General features: G+C 36.5%; 1 protein-coding gene across 1 annotated transcript in view; it reads right to left on the minus strand.

The window, feature by feature from the left end:
- Positions 1–5,188: 5,188 nt before the first annotated feature.
- LOC127871431 (replication protein A 70 kDa DNA-binding subunit-like) overlaps positions 5,189–17,056 on the minus strand; it is a 61,925-nt gene continuing 50,057 nt past the window's right edge. Inside the window, exons 13-15 of the mRNA XM_052414347.1 lie at positions 9,335–9,442; positions 7,982–8,068; positions 5,189–5,968 (exon numbers count right to left, since the gene is read on the minus strand). Coding sequence (XP_052270307.1) covers positions 5,867–5,968; positions 7,982–8,068; positions 9,335–9,442 — 297 coding nt within the window. The 3' untranslated portion in view covers positions 5,189–5,866. The remainder of the gene's footprint in view (positions 5,969–7,981; positions 8,069–9,334; positions 9,443–17,056) is intronic.

Raw genomic sequence — 17,056 nt, forward strand, 5'->3', positions numbered from 1 at the left:
AAAATGATAAAAAGGCAGAATGATGACCCTTTGTATTTTTAATACCTATAGAATATATAGTCCTGCGATGTTATAAACTGTGTTCTGAGATCGTCTTTACTTATAAATGCGCGGAGTTCGCCCAATTGTTCATAGACAAGTTGAAGTTGATGAATGCGCATTGGTCCTCTCGTCGTAGTTCGACCATAAGTTGGTCGTACAGACCGAACTGACGCTTCCGCTCGGGGCCAAACCAAGCCCTGATCCACCATCTGCGCTGCCTCCGTCTCCTTGCTCTCTTTTGAGCAAGACGATGCATGGCCAGATATGCATCCAAAAAACCAATATGGACCTGCACGAGGATGGCTTGACACTCTTATTTTCAATGCGAGCGCGACACTCTATTGCACATGCCCTTCTCACAAGGCGTACCAAAATTTAATGATACTTCGACCCACAGGCTAATTACGGTTAAATGTATGTCAACAGTTTTGTTCCGCCACACTTATCGCACTTTTGTATACGTTAGTTGTCAGTTATTATCTGTTGAGCATGCGTTAGGTGTCCGGAACAGTGCTGTTTATCCGTTGCAAGTCTAATATTAGTCCGGTAGTTGCCCGGTGGTGGACCAGGGCAACCGGACATTAACGGACATAAACCGGCTACGTACAGGAGGTGTAACGCACGAGTTCCGAACAAACCGCAAACTAACGTATGAAGACCGCAAACTAACGTATGAAGACCGCACATCAAACGGAGGTCTCTGCCCGTTTTATCCGGTGGAAAATTTTGAACAAGCTCAAAACTTCACAACGGACGGAACGGATGTCACCGGACATCGCCGAACAAGGAGTGGATTCACCGGATAAGAAAAGACACGAAGGAATAAAATGATTTTATGTCCGTTTCTCGTCCGTTACCCTCGGTGTGACCGGGCCTTAATAGATGAATGCAATCCGGGAGCAGAATCAACGAGTTTTTCGCACGGGCTTGACAAAATGAAAACACACCGTTTAGAACTTATCAAAGACCTATAGAATATGTTATCTATAGGTCTTTGGTTTGTGTCAGCATAACAGTGCAGTACACAAATATTATTTTTTTAACAAGAACACAGGCTTATTAAATAAAGTAAGTCTGATGTATTTTGCATTGCCATAACCAGCATAAAAATCTGTCTTTAATGCACTAGTTGAAATTCTTCAGATTAAAAAAAAAAGTTATTTGAAATTAAAAGCACCACTTACTGGCGTTTACATCCATTAACTTTTAATTGGGAACCCCAAACTTACATGATCCTGTAGCTTTAAAGATGAATTCTAAGTGGTTAACTGGTACCCTTACAGATGAATGCTAAGTGGTCAACTGGTACCCTTATAGATGAATTATTATTGGTCAACTGGTACCCTTATAGATGAATGCTAAGTGGTGAACTGGTACCTTTAAAGATGAATTCAAAGTGGATAACTGGTTCCCCTAAAGATGAATTCTAAGTGGTTAACAGGTACCCTTTAAGATGAATTCTAAGTGGTTAACTGGTGCCCTTAAAGATGAATTTGAGTGGTTAACAGGTACCCTTTAAGATGAATTCTAAGTGGTTAACTGGTGCCCTTAAAGATGAATTTGAGTGGTCAACTGGTACCCTTATAATTAATTAAAGTGGTAAACTGGTACCTTTATAGATGAATTCTTAGTGGTCAACTGGTGCCGTTATATAACTGGTACCCTTGTAGATGAATATAAAGTGGTAAACTGGTACCTTTAAAAATGAATACTAAGAGGTTAATTGGTACCCTTATGAGGGATGCTAAGTGGTAAACTGGTACCTTTAATTATGAATTCTTAGTTGTCAACTGGTACCTTTGTAGATAAATGCTAAGTTGTAAACTGGTTCCCTTATAGATGAATGCTGTAGTCAACTGGTACCTTTAAAGATGAATTCTAAGTGGTTAACTGGTAACCTTTAAGATGAATTCTAAGTGGTTAACTGGTAACCTTATAGATGAACGCTTAGTGGTCAACTGGTACCCTTATAGATAAATGCTAAGTGGTCAAATGGTACCTTTAATATAAATTCTATGTGGTCAACTGGTACCCTTATAGATGAATGCTAAGTGGTCAACTGGTACCTTTAAAGATGAATTCAACGTGGTTAACTGGTAACGTTTAAGATGAATTCTAAGTGGTTAACTGGTAACCTTATAGATGAATGCTTAGTGGTCAACTGGTACCCTTATAGATAAATGCTAAGTGGTCAAATGGTACCTATAATATAAATTCTAAGTGGTCAACGGGTACCCTTATAGATGAATGCTAAGTGGTCAACTGGTACCTTTAAAGATGAATTCTAAGTGGTTAACTGGTAACCTTTAAGATGAATTCTAAGTGGTTAACTGGTAACCTTATAGATGAATGCTTAGGGGTCAACTGGTACCCTTATAGATAAATGCTAAGTGGTCAAATGGTACCTTTAATATAAATTCTATGTGTTCAACTGGTACCCTTGTAGATAAATGCGAAGTTGTAAACTGGTACCCTCATAGATGAATGCTGTGGTCAACTGGTACCCTTATAAATTCTTAGTGGTCAACTGGTACCCTTATAGATGAACGCTAAGAGGTCAACTGGTACCTTTAAAGATGAATTCTAAGTGATTAACTGGTACCCTTATAGATGCATGCAGTGGTCAACTGGCACTCATAGAATAATGCTTAGTGGTCAACTGGTACCCTTATAGATGAATGCTGTGGTCAACTGATACCATTATAGAATAATTCTTAGTTGTCAACTGATACCCTTATAGATGAATGCTGTGGTCAACTGGTACTCTTAATTTTTCAGGGGTGTGATTGAGGCAAAGTCAGAGGGGAGGAAAATTCTGTTGACTGATTTTGACTTTGCGAATGGCCCGCATAACGCAATGACAAACATAAAAATAAACAACTTTTCGAACTTCATAACAATATTTCTTTATAAAAACCTGTTAAACTTCACATTTAACATACTGAGGATGCAAAGTAAACAGTTAAGTAAGTATTTATTGTGATCAATAGCAGCAGTTTTTCAATGTATTGAATGACAGTTAATAGACTAAATATAAACAAACACACTTGAGTGTTCTTCTGGTGTTAATGATGTATTAACTGAGTTAAATTAATATATTTAATTTGTTTACCTTTCAATATCTTGCATTTCACATCTTCACTCAGTTCAAAGCTATTTCAGTTAACTGAACAGCGTGACAAACATAATAAAGCAGAATATGCATATGAATCTGATTATACACAGACCCACAGACATACAAAAATCAAATCATGTTTGTCTATTTCCATGTTCGAACGATACTCTCTTAATTGTTTTACTTCCCGAGTAGACTACACTCCAATTTGCAAACACTGGTTTCCGTGACAAAAATTCAGTGGGCACATTTCTTAACAAAATATGTGTTGCTTGTATCTAAAACGTAGTCTTTTTTGACAAACACATTTCATTATTCCTATCAGACTAGGTGATGTCAGTCGTTTTATTCGATTGCTATTTGTTATTTCAATAATCTTAATTTTCTCTTCACAACGGCGCCATTTGTAAACAAATCACAGAGCGCATTTTAAGAACACGATTTTAATTGGAAGATTGGGAAACGACAGCCAATTATTTGGCTCGTTTTAAAAATGCTAAGGCAGAATCTACCAGTGTAAAATGCGGAGAGATTTCGCGGGCCGCGGATATTTCGGGCCGCTTATGAAATACGTCCGCGGAATCGGTGGTAGCCCCTCTCCCCCACATTTTTTAAAACGAATTTACGCAAATCTCAGAAGTGACATCCGGGACAACCCGATCCGCAGAAATCCGCGGAAAAATCACACCCCTGAACTTATAGATGAATGCTGTGGTCAACTGGTACCCTTATAGATGAAAGCTATGGTCAACTGGTACCCTTATAGATGAAAGCTATCATTATGTGTTATGCTGGTACCCTTCTAGGTGAATGCTAAGTTGTAAACTGGTGTCCTCATAGATGAATGCTAAGTGGTCCAACTTAAGGTTTTTGTTAATGTTTGTGAATCCATTACCAGCACCATCATCATTATCATATTATTTCTTAAAGGTTGTATTTATCTTCAACAAGATGTGTTTGTGAAACACAATGTCCCCCTATATGATGTTTGACCTTGTAGGATGACCTTGACCTTGTGAAGGATGACCTTGACCTTTCACCACTCAAAATGTGCAGCTCCATGAGATACACATGCATGCACAATATCAAGTTGCTATCTTCAATATTGCAAAAGTATTCATAAAATAAGCGATTTGGGCCACATATATTTGACCTCTGACCTTGAAGGATGACCTTGACCTTTCACCACTCAAAATGTGCAGCTCCATGAGATGCACATGCATGCCAAATATCAAGTTGCTATCTTCAATATTGCAGAAGTATTTATAAAATAAGCGATTTGGGCCACATATATTTGACCTCTGACCTTGAAGGATGACCTTGACCTTGACATTTCACCACTCAAAATGTGCAGCTCCATGAGATACACATGCATGCCAAATATCAAGTTGCTATCTTCAATATTGCAAAAGTCTTCATAAAATGAGCGATTTTGGCCACATATATTTGACCTCTGACCTTGAAGGATGACCTTGACCTTTCACCACTCAAAATGTGCAGCTTCATGAGATACACATGCATGCCAAATATGAAGTTGCTATCTTCAATATAGCAAAAGTTATTGCAAAATGTTAAAGTTGGCGCAAACAGACCAACAGACAGACCAACAGACAGACAGACAGGGCAAAAACAATATGTCCCCCACTACTACAGTGGGGGACATAAAAAGAAGGAATGTCAACTAAAGCTAAGGTTACACTGTAGCCCAAAATTAGAAAATAAAATTATATATCCAGCAGTAGCACTATTTTCTACCAGACCCAAACTACTTTTTCAAGGTTAATGTTGACACTTCATGAAGCACATTGGCAAAAGGCAATCTCAAAAGTTCATTTTGAGCTAAACATCGAGAGTGCAAATAAATTTAGCATTTATTATTATCACTGCAAGCAACAAAGCATTAATTTAATATGTTCAAGGTACAGAAACACCAGGAAGTTTCACTAACTGTTTCAACATAGTGCCCATATTAAATTAGATTGTGGTTTGCAGAGTTTAGAACTCTGTCCTTCATTGAAAACATAAACAAAGTTTAAATCTAGATATATTTCTAATTGTAAACATGTACATCTGACCATGAAACATCAGCACTTTTACAAGACAATAAGCATAGCATTTACAGGAAAACAACTGAGATAAATGTAAATAAGCAACTTAAGATTATAAATTATTGGTTGATCTTTAATTTTGTAACATTTTACCTGAATTAGGCCGAGCAGAATTTTAAATTACTTTAAATGTTCCAGTTCCTCAGGTTCTGATGTCTATACACATCGACACGTCATGTATCTGCCCCCCATACAGTAAACAGTAAAACTTGAAATGGTATTTTAAACATATTCCTATCAAAACCTTAACCCTCAAAATATACATGATTTGTTTAAGTGAGCACTATTGTAATGGAAAATATTGTCTTATATCAAAATGGACACATGTTTAGAGCCACTTACACATTATTTCATGCAAAACGTTTTCAACGTGTGCATAGAAAATAGGAGAAGGTAAAAGTTAATTTTCCATAAATTCTCAGCGAATTCAACAATAAATATCAACCACAAAATGATTTCAAAACATGTAAAGAAAGGTATCAACAATGCTGGGTTTACATTTATTTTTACAGTACCGCAAATCTTATATTTTTCCCCATGTTATGTTACCCTCAGTCACTTTGATAATTACAAGTTAGTTCAAGTTTGGTCAAACAGATGTTCAAATCATGAGTTTGTTGATTTCGTCCAACAGCCGTTTTCCATCCTCAACAAAATTCAGCGGGTTTGCATTCATGCACACGACCTTCAATCTGCTCTCCCCCTGAAATAAACATTCATTCAGAAAGATATCACTCATCATGCTTTGATCAAATTTGAACAACTGGGTCGCTTAACCACATCATTACATCATGCAACAAGAGCTGTGTTTGTGAAACACAATGCCCTCAACTGTGCAGCTTTGAAGCCATATATTTGACCTTTAACCTTCAAGGATGACCTTGACCTTTAACGACTTAAAATGTGCAGCTCCATGAGATACACATGCATGCCAAATATCAAGTTGCTATCATCAATAAATGCAAAAGTTATTACCAAGGTTAAAGTTTTGGGACATAATGACAGACAGACAGAATGACAGACAGGCCAAAACAAATATACCCCCGATCAGTCGATCCGGGGGCATAAAAATGGGTCTTAAGCCATATGCCAGAAGGATAGCATCAAGCAATTTGATCAGGAACTTAACTGTCTTCTATGAAGTAACATGGTTTCATTAGCAGTAGGGCTGTTACGATACATTTGAATATTTAAATTACTCTAATACGGCTGTGGAAGAGTCGTATTCGTTATTCGCCACCTCCCGAACCGAATATTTGACGAATACAAACAATGTAGTTTTGAGTTGAAAAGTTTAATCATCTTATCTTACCTTACAAAATTAATACAGGTTCATACAATAAACCCTTATATTTAAATGTTCTTCTCCTTATTCCGGCGTGTGTCATCATGTTTACCCCACCCACTATGTTACCCAGTGAGATCATCAACAAAAATGTGGCAGGCATCGGTTGAATATTTACAACATTTAATTGAACAAGGGCTGTTTGTAAAACATGCATGCCCCCCATATGGGCTCTCCGTTGTAGTGACAGCCATTGTGTGAATATGTTTTTTGTCACTGTGACCTTGACCTAGTGACCTCAAAATCAATAGGGGTTATCTGCGAGTCATGATCAATCTACCCATGAAGTTTCATGATCCTAGGCATATGTGTTCTTGAGTTATCATCCGGAAACCATTTTACTATTTCGGGTCACCGTGACCTTGACCTTTGACCTACTGACCTCAAAATCAATAGGGGTCATCTGCGAGTCATGGTCTATCTAACTATGAAGTTTCATGTTCCTAGGCATATGCGTTCTTGAGTTATCATCTGGAAACCATTTTACTATTTCGGGTCACCGTGACCTTGACCTAGTGACCTCAAAATCGATAGGGGTCATCTGCAAGTCATGATCAATCTACCTATGAAGTTTCATGATCCTAGGCATATGCGTTCTTGAGTTATCATCCGGAAACCATTTTACTATTTCGGGTCACCGTGACCTTGACCTTTGACCTAGTGACCTCAAAATCAATAGGGGTCATCTGCGAGTCATGATCAATGTACCCATGAAGTTTCATGATCCTAAACCTAAGGTTCTTGAGTTATCATCCGGAAACCACCTGGTGGACGGACGGAAAGACCGACTGACATGTGCAAAGCAATATACCCCCTCTTCTTCGAAGGGGAGCATTATAAATTAGAGATCATATATTTATAATAAGACAGTTCTTTCTAAAAAAAAAAAAAAAAAAAAAAAATTATTTTTTTTACTTCTGGAGGGAATTTTTTGTACAAAATTGGGGAAAATATATACTCTTTTTCGAGGGGAATGGGGCCGAATATCGGCCCCGAAATTGCCATAAAAAAAACACTGTGTATGCTTTATTTTGTGTTTATTTTTCCTGCATTAAAGCATATATACAAACTGCTCTTTATTGTGTGTGTGTTAATTGTGGGACAATATATTCAACAAATGTTCATGTACCAAGTTAGTGAACGTGTGGCGTATGAAAAGATATAGTTGTGGGAAATTTTAATGGAATATATTGTGCCACAAACAAATAACAAAGAGCATATCACATTGCTTTAATTAAAGCTATTGCTAAAAAGAAAACTCTTTTTTTTGGTTAATTTTATTTTACAAAATATTTTGTGAAAATATTCGTTACTTTTGATTATTTATGTTACTTTAAAAAAGAAAATCATTCATTGATTATTTGCACTTACATTGTAGGTTTCCACCTTTGCTCTCAGTTTGAATATGTATGTCTTGTGAGTTGCTGCTTCAAAAACACCATCATAGGCCATTTCATTCTGAAAACATATAAACACCATCATAGGCCACTTCATTTTGAAAACATATAAACACCATCAAAGGCCACTTCATTTTGACAAGAATATCAGTGAAACTGATGGATGCTCCCCGATGATGTGCTTTGTCAATCGATGAGTTAATAACCACCTCAAAAAATCTATTATTAGCCTCGATGACCTTGACCACAGTGACCTTAAACCTCATCAAAAGGTAGAGGTCCATGCAAGGTACCTACATGTCAAATATGAAAGAGAACGGTAACATATTGAAGGCCGAATGAGAAACTGTAACAAAATTGTGACAGAAAAATCTATTTTTAGCCTCGAAGACCTTGACCTTGACACCAGTGACCTCAAACCTCATCAAAAGGTAGAGGTCCATGCAAGGTACCTACATGCCACATATGTAAGAGATCGAAAAAATATTGAAGGCGCTATGAGAAACTATAACAAAATTGTGACAGAAAAATCTATTTTTAGCCCTTGTGACCTTTACCTTAACCCCAGTGACCCCAAACATCATCGAAAGGTAGAGGTCCATGCAAGGTACCTACATTCCAAATATGTAAGAGATTGGAAAAAAATATTGAAGGCGCTATGAAAAACTATAACAAGAGTGTGACAGAAGTAAGGAACCCCAAACTGGCAACTATATGCTCCCCGAAAATTTCGGGGAGCATAAAAACGTATAAACACCATCATAGGCCTCTTCATTTTGAATACATATAAACTACATCATAGGCCACTTCATTCTGAAAACATATAAACCATATATTTAAACAATGTTCACACAGTTCATCTCATACCAAAGAAAAACTGATTTCAAAAATTATTTCTGACACAAAATTGAAATATTTATGAAGAACATTTACAACATAGGGAAATAAACAAGCTCTTTGAAAATACAAATATTGGAAACCAGCAGATTTTAAATTTTTGTTACATATTGCAGTGCTCTAGGTGAGCTTTATAGGCTGGGTAAATAAACACTGGCATACGACCAAATCATTAATAATTAAGAGCGTCCTTCAATTTGTGTTCAAAACAATCACGTCATTTAATTTGCCACACACTATCTTAAGTATCATGCTGAAGTATTGGTAAATTGTATGCGTGTTATGTTCAGGGGTGTAAATTTCAAATATTTAAGTCTAATAACAGGAAAGCACATTATTTAAAATATTGTTTCAAAGGGAAGAATATGTTCCACTGTGAAAAGGAAGACAATCAAATATTGTAAGAGATCCACACTAATCCACTACGTACGGTTTCCTTCATGTTGCCCAGTTCGTCAGCGTTGACTCCTAAGATACACTCGGCTGACTCCTGGAAGCAGGTCACCCACTGTGTAGACGTGTGATCAGCAAGGTTCACCTGCAGACAGATCAACGCCCACGACATTACAAAGAAAACCACTATTGTACATGGTATCTCAACACAAAATTTAACCAAATATTCAAAGTTACTAAGTAAAAAAAGGGCCATAATTCTGTCAAAATTCCAGTCAGAGCTAAATTACTTTGCCTGCACAGTCCCCTTATGATAGTTAGTAAGTGTTGCAAGTATGAAAGCAATAGCTTTGATACTTTAGGAATAAACTTTCAATTTTCTAAGTATTAAAGGGGTCATAATTCTGTGAAAATGCCAGTAAGAGTTACATTACTTTGCATGCACAGTCCCCTTATGATAGTTAGTAAGTGTTGCAAGTATGAAAGCTTTGATACTTTAGGAATAAAGTTGACCTAAACACCAAACTTAACAAAATTTTCAATTTTCTAAGAATAAAAAGGGCACAAAATTCTGTCAAAACGCCAGTCAGAGTTACATAACTTTGCCTGCACAGTTCCCTTATGATTGTTGGTAATTGTTGCAAGTATGATACCTTAGGAATTTAGTGGTCCTAAACACAAAACTTAACCGAATTTTCAATTTTCTAAGTATAAAAAGGGCACATAATGCTGTCAAAATGCCAGCCAGAGTTATATAACTTTCCCTGCCAAGTCCCCTCATGATAGTAAGTAAGTGTGCCATGTTTGAATGCAATAGCTTTGATTTTTTATAAGAAAAGGGGACCTAAACACAAAACTTAACCAGCACCGAAGCAGACGCTCAGGTAATGACAATAGCTCATTTAAAAATAAATAAATAGATGAGCTAACAATAATGATCAGAATTGAGAGACACCAAAAAAAACACAACTATCCTAATATTACATCATCCTAGTTAATTAAAAACAATGAACAACGATTTCTTAAAAAAAACTTGATGTTTGATAATAACAAAATATTTTCAAGCATTTTGTGAACATGCAATACAAATAAACTCCCATAGACATTAGTTTACAACAATTGAGAATTCAACTGTATCCCTCAAAACATAAGAGGTCCTTCAGAATATTCTATGAACGTGTATCTGAGAAAAAGACCTCAAGATGATTCTTGATACGAAAATATCAAAGCCCCAGGCTATGCGGTTTCAGACAAGAGGAATATAAGAGGTTTCTCCAATGTATTATTTATAAATCTAAAACTAGTGACCCCAAGGCAATTAGAACAAGCAAATTCGTAGAATTGATATACCCCGCAACATATGCTTTGTTTGAGGATGGGTGCAATTCGGACAGATGAACATTCTGACAGATGGCCGGACGGAGGACAATTACTCAAAACTATGACAGAGGAAGGTTCTTGAGCCTTCAAAATTTATTTAGGTGAATTTATAAGTCGTGTGTTTTCCACAAAAAACATTCAATGTTTATATACACTCAATTTCAGAGTGTTGTAGAGTATAGATTATTGGACGCATTTATATACGACGCTAGGAACTCCACTGTAGATAAATTGGACGCATTTATACGACGCTATGGCTGAATGGGTTAATGGAGATGCTATAACCTTATAGTAAAAAGCATTTTTTCAAGATACCAAGGGCCATAACTCCGTTATTTACAGATGGTGTACAATGCCATTTGGCGTGCATCATCCTCTTATCCATATATATACTCATACGAAGTTTCAATGAAATCCGCCAAAGCACTTCCAAGATATGGCTCTGGACACAAAGGTGACGGATGGACAGCCAGACTACGCCAAAACAATATCCCTCCGCCTCTGGCGGGGGATATATACTCATACCAATATTCAATTAAATCCGCTAAAGCACTTTCAAGATATGGCTCCAGACACAAAAGTGCCTATAGTAAAAAGCATTTTTTCAAGATACAAAGGGCCATAACTCTGTTTTTAACAGATGGTGTACAATGCCATTTGGCGTGAATCATCCTCTTATGCATATATATACTCATACGAAGCTTCAATGAAATACGCCAAAGCACTTCCAAGATATGGCTCCGACACAAAAGTGATGGACGGACAGCCGGACAACGCCAAAACAATATCCCTCCACCTCTGGCGGGGTATAAACTCATACCAAGTTTCAATGAAATCCGCCAAAGCACTTCCAAGATATGGCTCCGGACACAAAAGTGCCTATAGTAAAAAGCATTTTTTCAAGATAAAAGGGGCCATAACTCTTGCATCATTCTCTTATCCATATATATACTCATACCAAGTTTCAATGAAATCCGCCAAAGCACTTCCAAGATATGGCTCCGGACACAAAAGTGCCTATAGTAAAAAGCATTTTTTCAAGATACAAAGGGCCATAACTCTGATTTTAACAGATGGTGTACAATGCCATTTGGCGTGCATCATCCTCTTATGCATATATATAAACTCATACGAAGTTTCAATGAAATCCGCCAAAGCACTTCCAAGATATGGCTCCGGACACAAAAGTGCCCGACGGACGGAGGGCCGGACAACGCCAAAACAATATCCCTTCGCCTCTGGCGGGGGATAATAAACTTTGTAGAGGACCAAAATACCATGCCAAATACCATGCATAAAACCTTTTGCCCTTGCAATATCTTATTGTAATAAAAAACATACACAAAACAAGTATCGTTGAAAACGATGGATGCTCCCCATGTTTGATCTTGAGAAAATCTATTATGAGCCTCATGACCTTGACCCTAGTGATTTAAAACCTCATCAAAAGGTAGAGGTCAATGCAAAATACCTACATGCCAAATATGTAAGAGATCAGAAAAATATTGAAGGCCCTATGACAAACTGTCACAAGTGTGACGAAAAAACTATTATTAGTCTCAGTTGCCTTGACCTTGACCCCAGTGACTTTAAACCTCATCAAAAGGTAGAGGTCCATGCCAAATACATTTGTATGTAAGAGATCGGTAAAATATTGAAGGCGCTATGAGAAACTGTAACAAAAGTGTGATAGAAGGAAGTAAGGACAAACTGGCAAAATTTTCCGGGAGCATAAAACAAGTTTTTTGAGCCCAATCATGTCATAAATCAAGGGATCAGAACAATTGAATAAGGGTGTCACGATCTGCTCACCTTACGATATGATACGTAGCGCGGTAGAGTGTGAACGATACAATACGTATTGCGATACGTATTGTCAGATGAAAACAACATACAAACCATTTGAAACCATTTTTTAATTTTTTTTAAGACCTCTACATATGTGTCATACAATATACAAAATACCATATAATGTCATGAAAGTACACACATTAACAATTAGTTATTATTATTTACAAATCTAAAACTTTGATTAAACATGAAACTATTAATATGTTTTACAAATACAGACTGCTTAATGTTTCTTTTACTTTGATAGATTATTTAACATAAAATTAAACGTGTTTACCAACTAGTCAAACTGGCTATCTTTGCTTGTGCCGTAAAAACTCTAAGCGCAATTCTTAGAACCAGTCAAATATTGCAGCTTGTTTCGTGACAAAGGCGACATTTTTGAGTGGTTGAAATTTAATTTTAATGGTTTCAAAGAATTTGCGAAATTCTCAGCGGAATCACAAAATTACAGCTCCTGCTTAGGAAATTCGTAGCAACTAAAGTCTTGATATAAAGCAAATGTTAAACGCCTACCACTTTCTTACTGATAACACAAAATGCTTTCATATTGTTTATTTGAAGCTCGCTGGAGTTGATTTCAATACAACTTCCGCCATTTTTTTGGGCGTATTACAGTTACTTCCTTTGAAATGCGTCATGGAAAATGCCTTACCGTTCGGACTTGGGGCGCATCATGAACCGTACCGAGGGAGACTATTAAGATATACTGTCCCACGGAGTACCGTTACACCCTTACAATTTAAACAATCTTCGAACAATTTAAACAATCTTCATAGAGGACCACACAAGGACTACTGCTTAAAACTTTCCTTAATTCTACAAAACTGAAGAGATATTTTTTTAAAGATAAACAAGAGATGTGTTCGTCAGAAACACAATACCCCCTATTGCGTCGCTTTGAATTTTTTTTATTATTATTATTTTGACCTTTGACCTTGCAGGGTGACCTTGACCTTGAACTTCCACCACTCAAAATGTGCAGCTTCATGAGAACATCGCTTTGAATGGTTTTTTTTTACCTTTGACCTTGAAGGATGACCTTGACCTTGAACTTCCACCACTCAAAATGTGAAGCTTCATGAGAACGCTGCTTTGATTAAAAAATTTTTACCTTTGACCTTGAAGGATTACCTTGACCTTGAACTTCCACCACTCAAAATGTGCAGCTTCACGAGATACACATGCATGCCAAATATCAAGTTGCTATCTTCAATATTGAACAAGAGATGTGTTTGTCAGAAACACAATGACCCCTTTTGCGTTGCTTTGAAGCCATAAATTTGACCTTTGACCTTGAAGGATGCCCTTGACCTTTCACATCTCAAAATTTGCAGCTCCATGAGATACACATGCATGCCAAATATCAAGTTGCTATCTTCAATATTGCAAAAGTTATGAAGAAGGTTAAAGTTTTGGTTTAAGTTTTTGAATTTGTTTTTTTTACCTTTGACCTTAAAGGATGACCTTGACCTTTAACCACTCAAAATGTGCAGCTCCATGAGATACACATGTATGCCAAATATCAAATTGCTATCTTGAATAGTGCTGCAACAATATACCGGTTTATCGGTATATATCGCAATACGCAATTTGCATATTGTATTGCAATACGATTTTCATCATACCGGTACGAACATTTAAAAAAAAATCATTCACATTCCGTCCAGAAAAGCCATTCGAAATAATGATAACAAGGTAAACAAAACGAAGCAGTGTAAAAAAAAAATTCTGTAAAAATAGCATTCTGAAAGTGTATTATACGGAGTAGCGTTGTTACATCGGAGCATTCGTTCGATGCTTTTGAACAGATTATCGTTGAATTAATTGCGCACAGCTGTAAATGTTTTGTTCAATTCTGAATTGAGCATTATTAAATTTGTATTCCGAACTTCGGAATTACGCTTCCAAATTTAAATGCTAATGCGACAATAAAAAATTATATCGTCAAATAAAAAGAGCTTGATCCTTTGTCTCAATAAAAAGCGCGCGAAAATTATACAGACATGTAGAACGTGGCATGGAAAGTACAGGTGTATTTTGTGTTGTATAAAAACGGGAACATCACGTCAGGTGAATTACGCGTGTTCAGTGGAAAAAAACACCCCGGTTGGACGTTATTTCATCACATCTTTAAATAGTAACGAATGCCAAAATGTATTTGATACTTAAGAAAATTTGCGAATGTTTGTGTTTCTTGTTATTCTTGAGCACATTTATAGTAAATATATACCCAGGCTGTCAAGTGACCTTTTTTCAAAAAGTAGGAAAAAATAGGAACTACTTTTGCAAGAAAAGTAGGAAAAAAGTAGGAAATAGTAGGAACTTTTCCCTCAAAAGTAGGAATACATAATACTAATTTTTTAGACACAGGTCCATGAAACATAGCTTGAAACAGAGCAGGAGTGCCATCACATGTTCTTTATGGATACCCACTTGAAGCTACCTTAAGGGCCGAGAGGATTTCAGCCTTTTGTATCTGTTTCTTGTGTGATGGTTGTACTTGCATACAGATATATTTATCCCCACCACCCTGAGAGCTGCTTGGCTTTGGGGCACTTCCACGCTTTTGTGAATTATCATGCATGTATTTCATGTTTTCCTTGTGTTTTTATCCATCTGCATGACTTATCAGTTGATTAGCACCAGAATTACAACAAGATGGACTTCATTCAGACAGTACAATATCTTGCAAACTCATTGCCGGTATCTCTCTTGCACCATGATCCAAGTGTTTTTCCACTGTTGTCCAACTTCTCCATCCATGAAGGGTTAAACTTTGTTTTCCCACTAGGCATTTTAGCACTTATAGTGCATCTATGATAATTAAGTTTCAAGCAAAGCTACCCTGTTAAAGAAGTATAAGTAGATGCTGTTCATTTTGGTGTATCATCCAATAAGTGGTTAGAGGTCTTCTGTGTATCGATATAAAAATGGTAATATATTGTGCAATAAAAATGGTAATATAGTGTGCATGTTATATCCTTAAGCAGAAGACCAAATTTATTTAGTGATACACCAACTTGTTGAACAAGATTAATACTAGTATATAAAGCAGTGTCAATGCTCTGCTACAGCTACATTGTGAAACCTTTAAATTGACAATAGGGTGCAGTTATAATAACTTAAGTTACATTCAAACTCACTGGTCATTGCAGAGCAGATTACGCAACTGGAGATAGGACCTTATCACCTGACATCTTTTATGACATCATTGATTGGAACAGTTGCACTACATTGTTTATTCCAGTTTCAAATAATGGTTTTTTCATTACGGTATTGATTACTTCGCCGGAGTGTAATAATGCCGTTAAATAATTTTAATACTACGCTGTAACACCTTGAAGTTACCTCACTAACTATGGCATCATTAGACAAGAACTGTGTTTGTCAGAAACACAATGCCCACTATTGCGCCGCTTTGAAATAAAATTTCAATATATCATTTGGCAGGTTTAGAAAATATCTCCCTTTTAAAGCTTATTACCTCCCTTGGATTGTACTTTTTTACTTTTGACCTTGAAGGATGACCTTCACCTTTCACCACTCAAAATGTTCAGCTCCATGATATACACATGCATGCCAAATATCAAGTTGCTATCTTCAATATTGCAAAAGTTATGGCCCATATTAAAGTTTGCTGACAGACACACAGACAGACAGACAGACAGACAGACAAACGGACTGACAGTACAACTGCTATATGCCACCCTACCGGGAGCATAAAAATGTATCGGGACATTTAGGCTCTGTGCATTTATTTTTAATTACTAAACATGATGTGCCTATGATATCAATAGAACATCATATCTGTTGTCATGTAATACAGAATTTATTACATTATATTTTTAAATGATGAAAACTCAGCAAAGCATCAGTTTTATCTTTTTCCAATAACTTGTGTAATAAATTCCATATTTCATAACCACTCATACAATACATGGTATCTCTATATCTCTACATTCCAAACAGCAATATCATGTAAATATGCATAAGGTTTTGTCAAATTGTTGTCAATAGAGACAAAATAAAACTGGAATAAACAATGGGTGCCCTCAGCTCTTGCATCACTGGGAACTGTGTATTAAAGGTATGTGAAGTCTGCAGTGTACAAATGCTAAGGAAGTAAACAAGGCACTATTGTTACTTTAAAAAAATTGTCAATATTTTCAAAAGTTACATAAGAAATAAATATTTATGCTTCCTGAAGAGGTGCTAGAAGACAGTCAGCATGGGTTAATTGTCAGGTCTCATCTAGATGAATGCACATTACCAGGGATACAGTCATGCCATTGATTCATTCATCCTGCAAGTTTACTAAATAAACTCTTAAAAAAAATATTCTTAATTGAAAATGAACAAGAGTGCCAAACTGTCACAAGATACGCCCGTTCGAAGGTTTTGGACACCATGCTCAATGCTTGAAAGTGTCCTCAAGACCTAGTTATTGACCCGGCATGACCCATATTTGAACTTGACCTAGATATCACTTAGATGTAACATCTGACTAAATTTGGTGAAGATCAGA

This window comes from Dreissena polymorpha, chromosome 3 (genome assembly GCF_020536995.1).
Source record: "Dreissena polymorpha isolate Duluth1 chromosome 3, UMN_Dpol_1.0, whole genome shotgun sequence".
Taxonomy (NCBI): Eukaryota; Metazoa; Mollusca; class Bivalvia; order Myida; family Dreissenidae; genus Dreissena; species Dreissena polymorpha.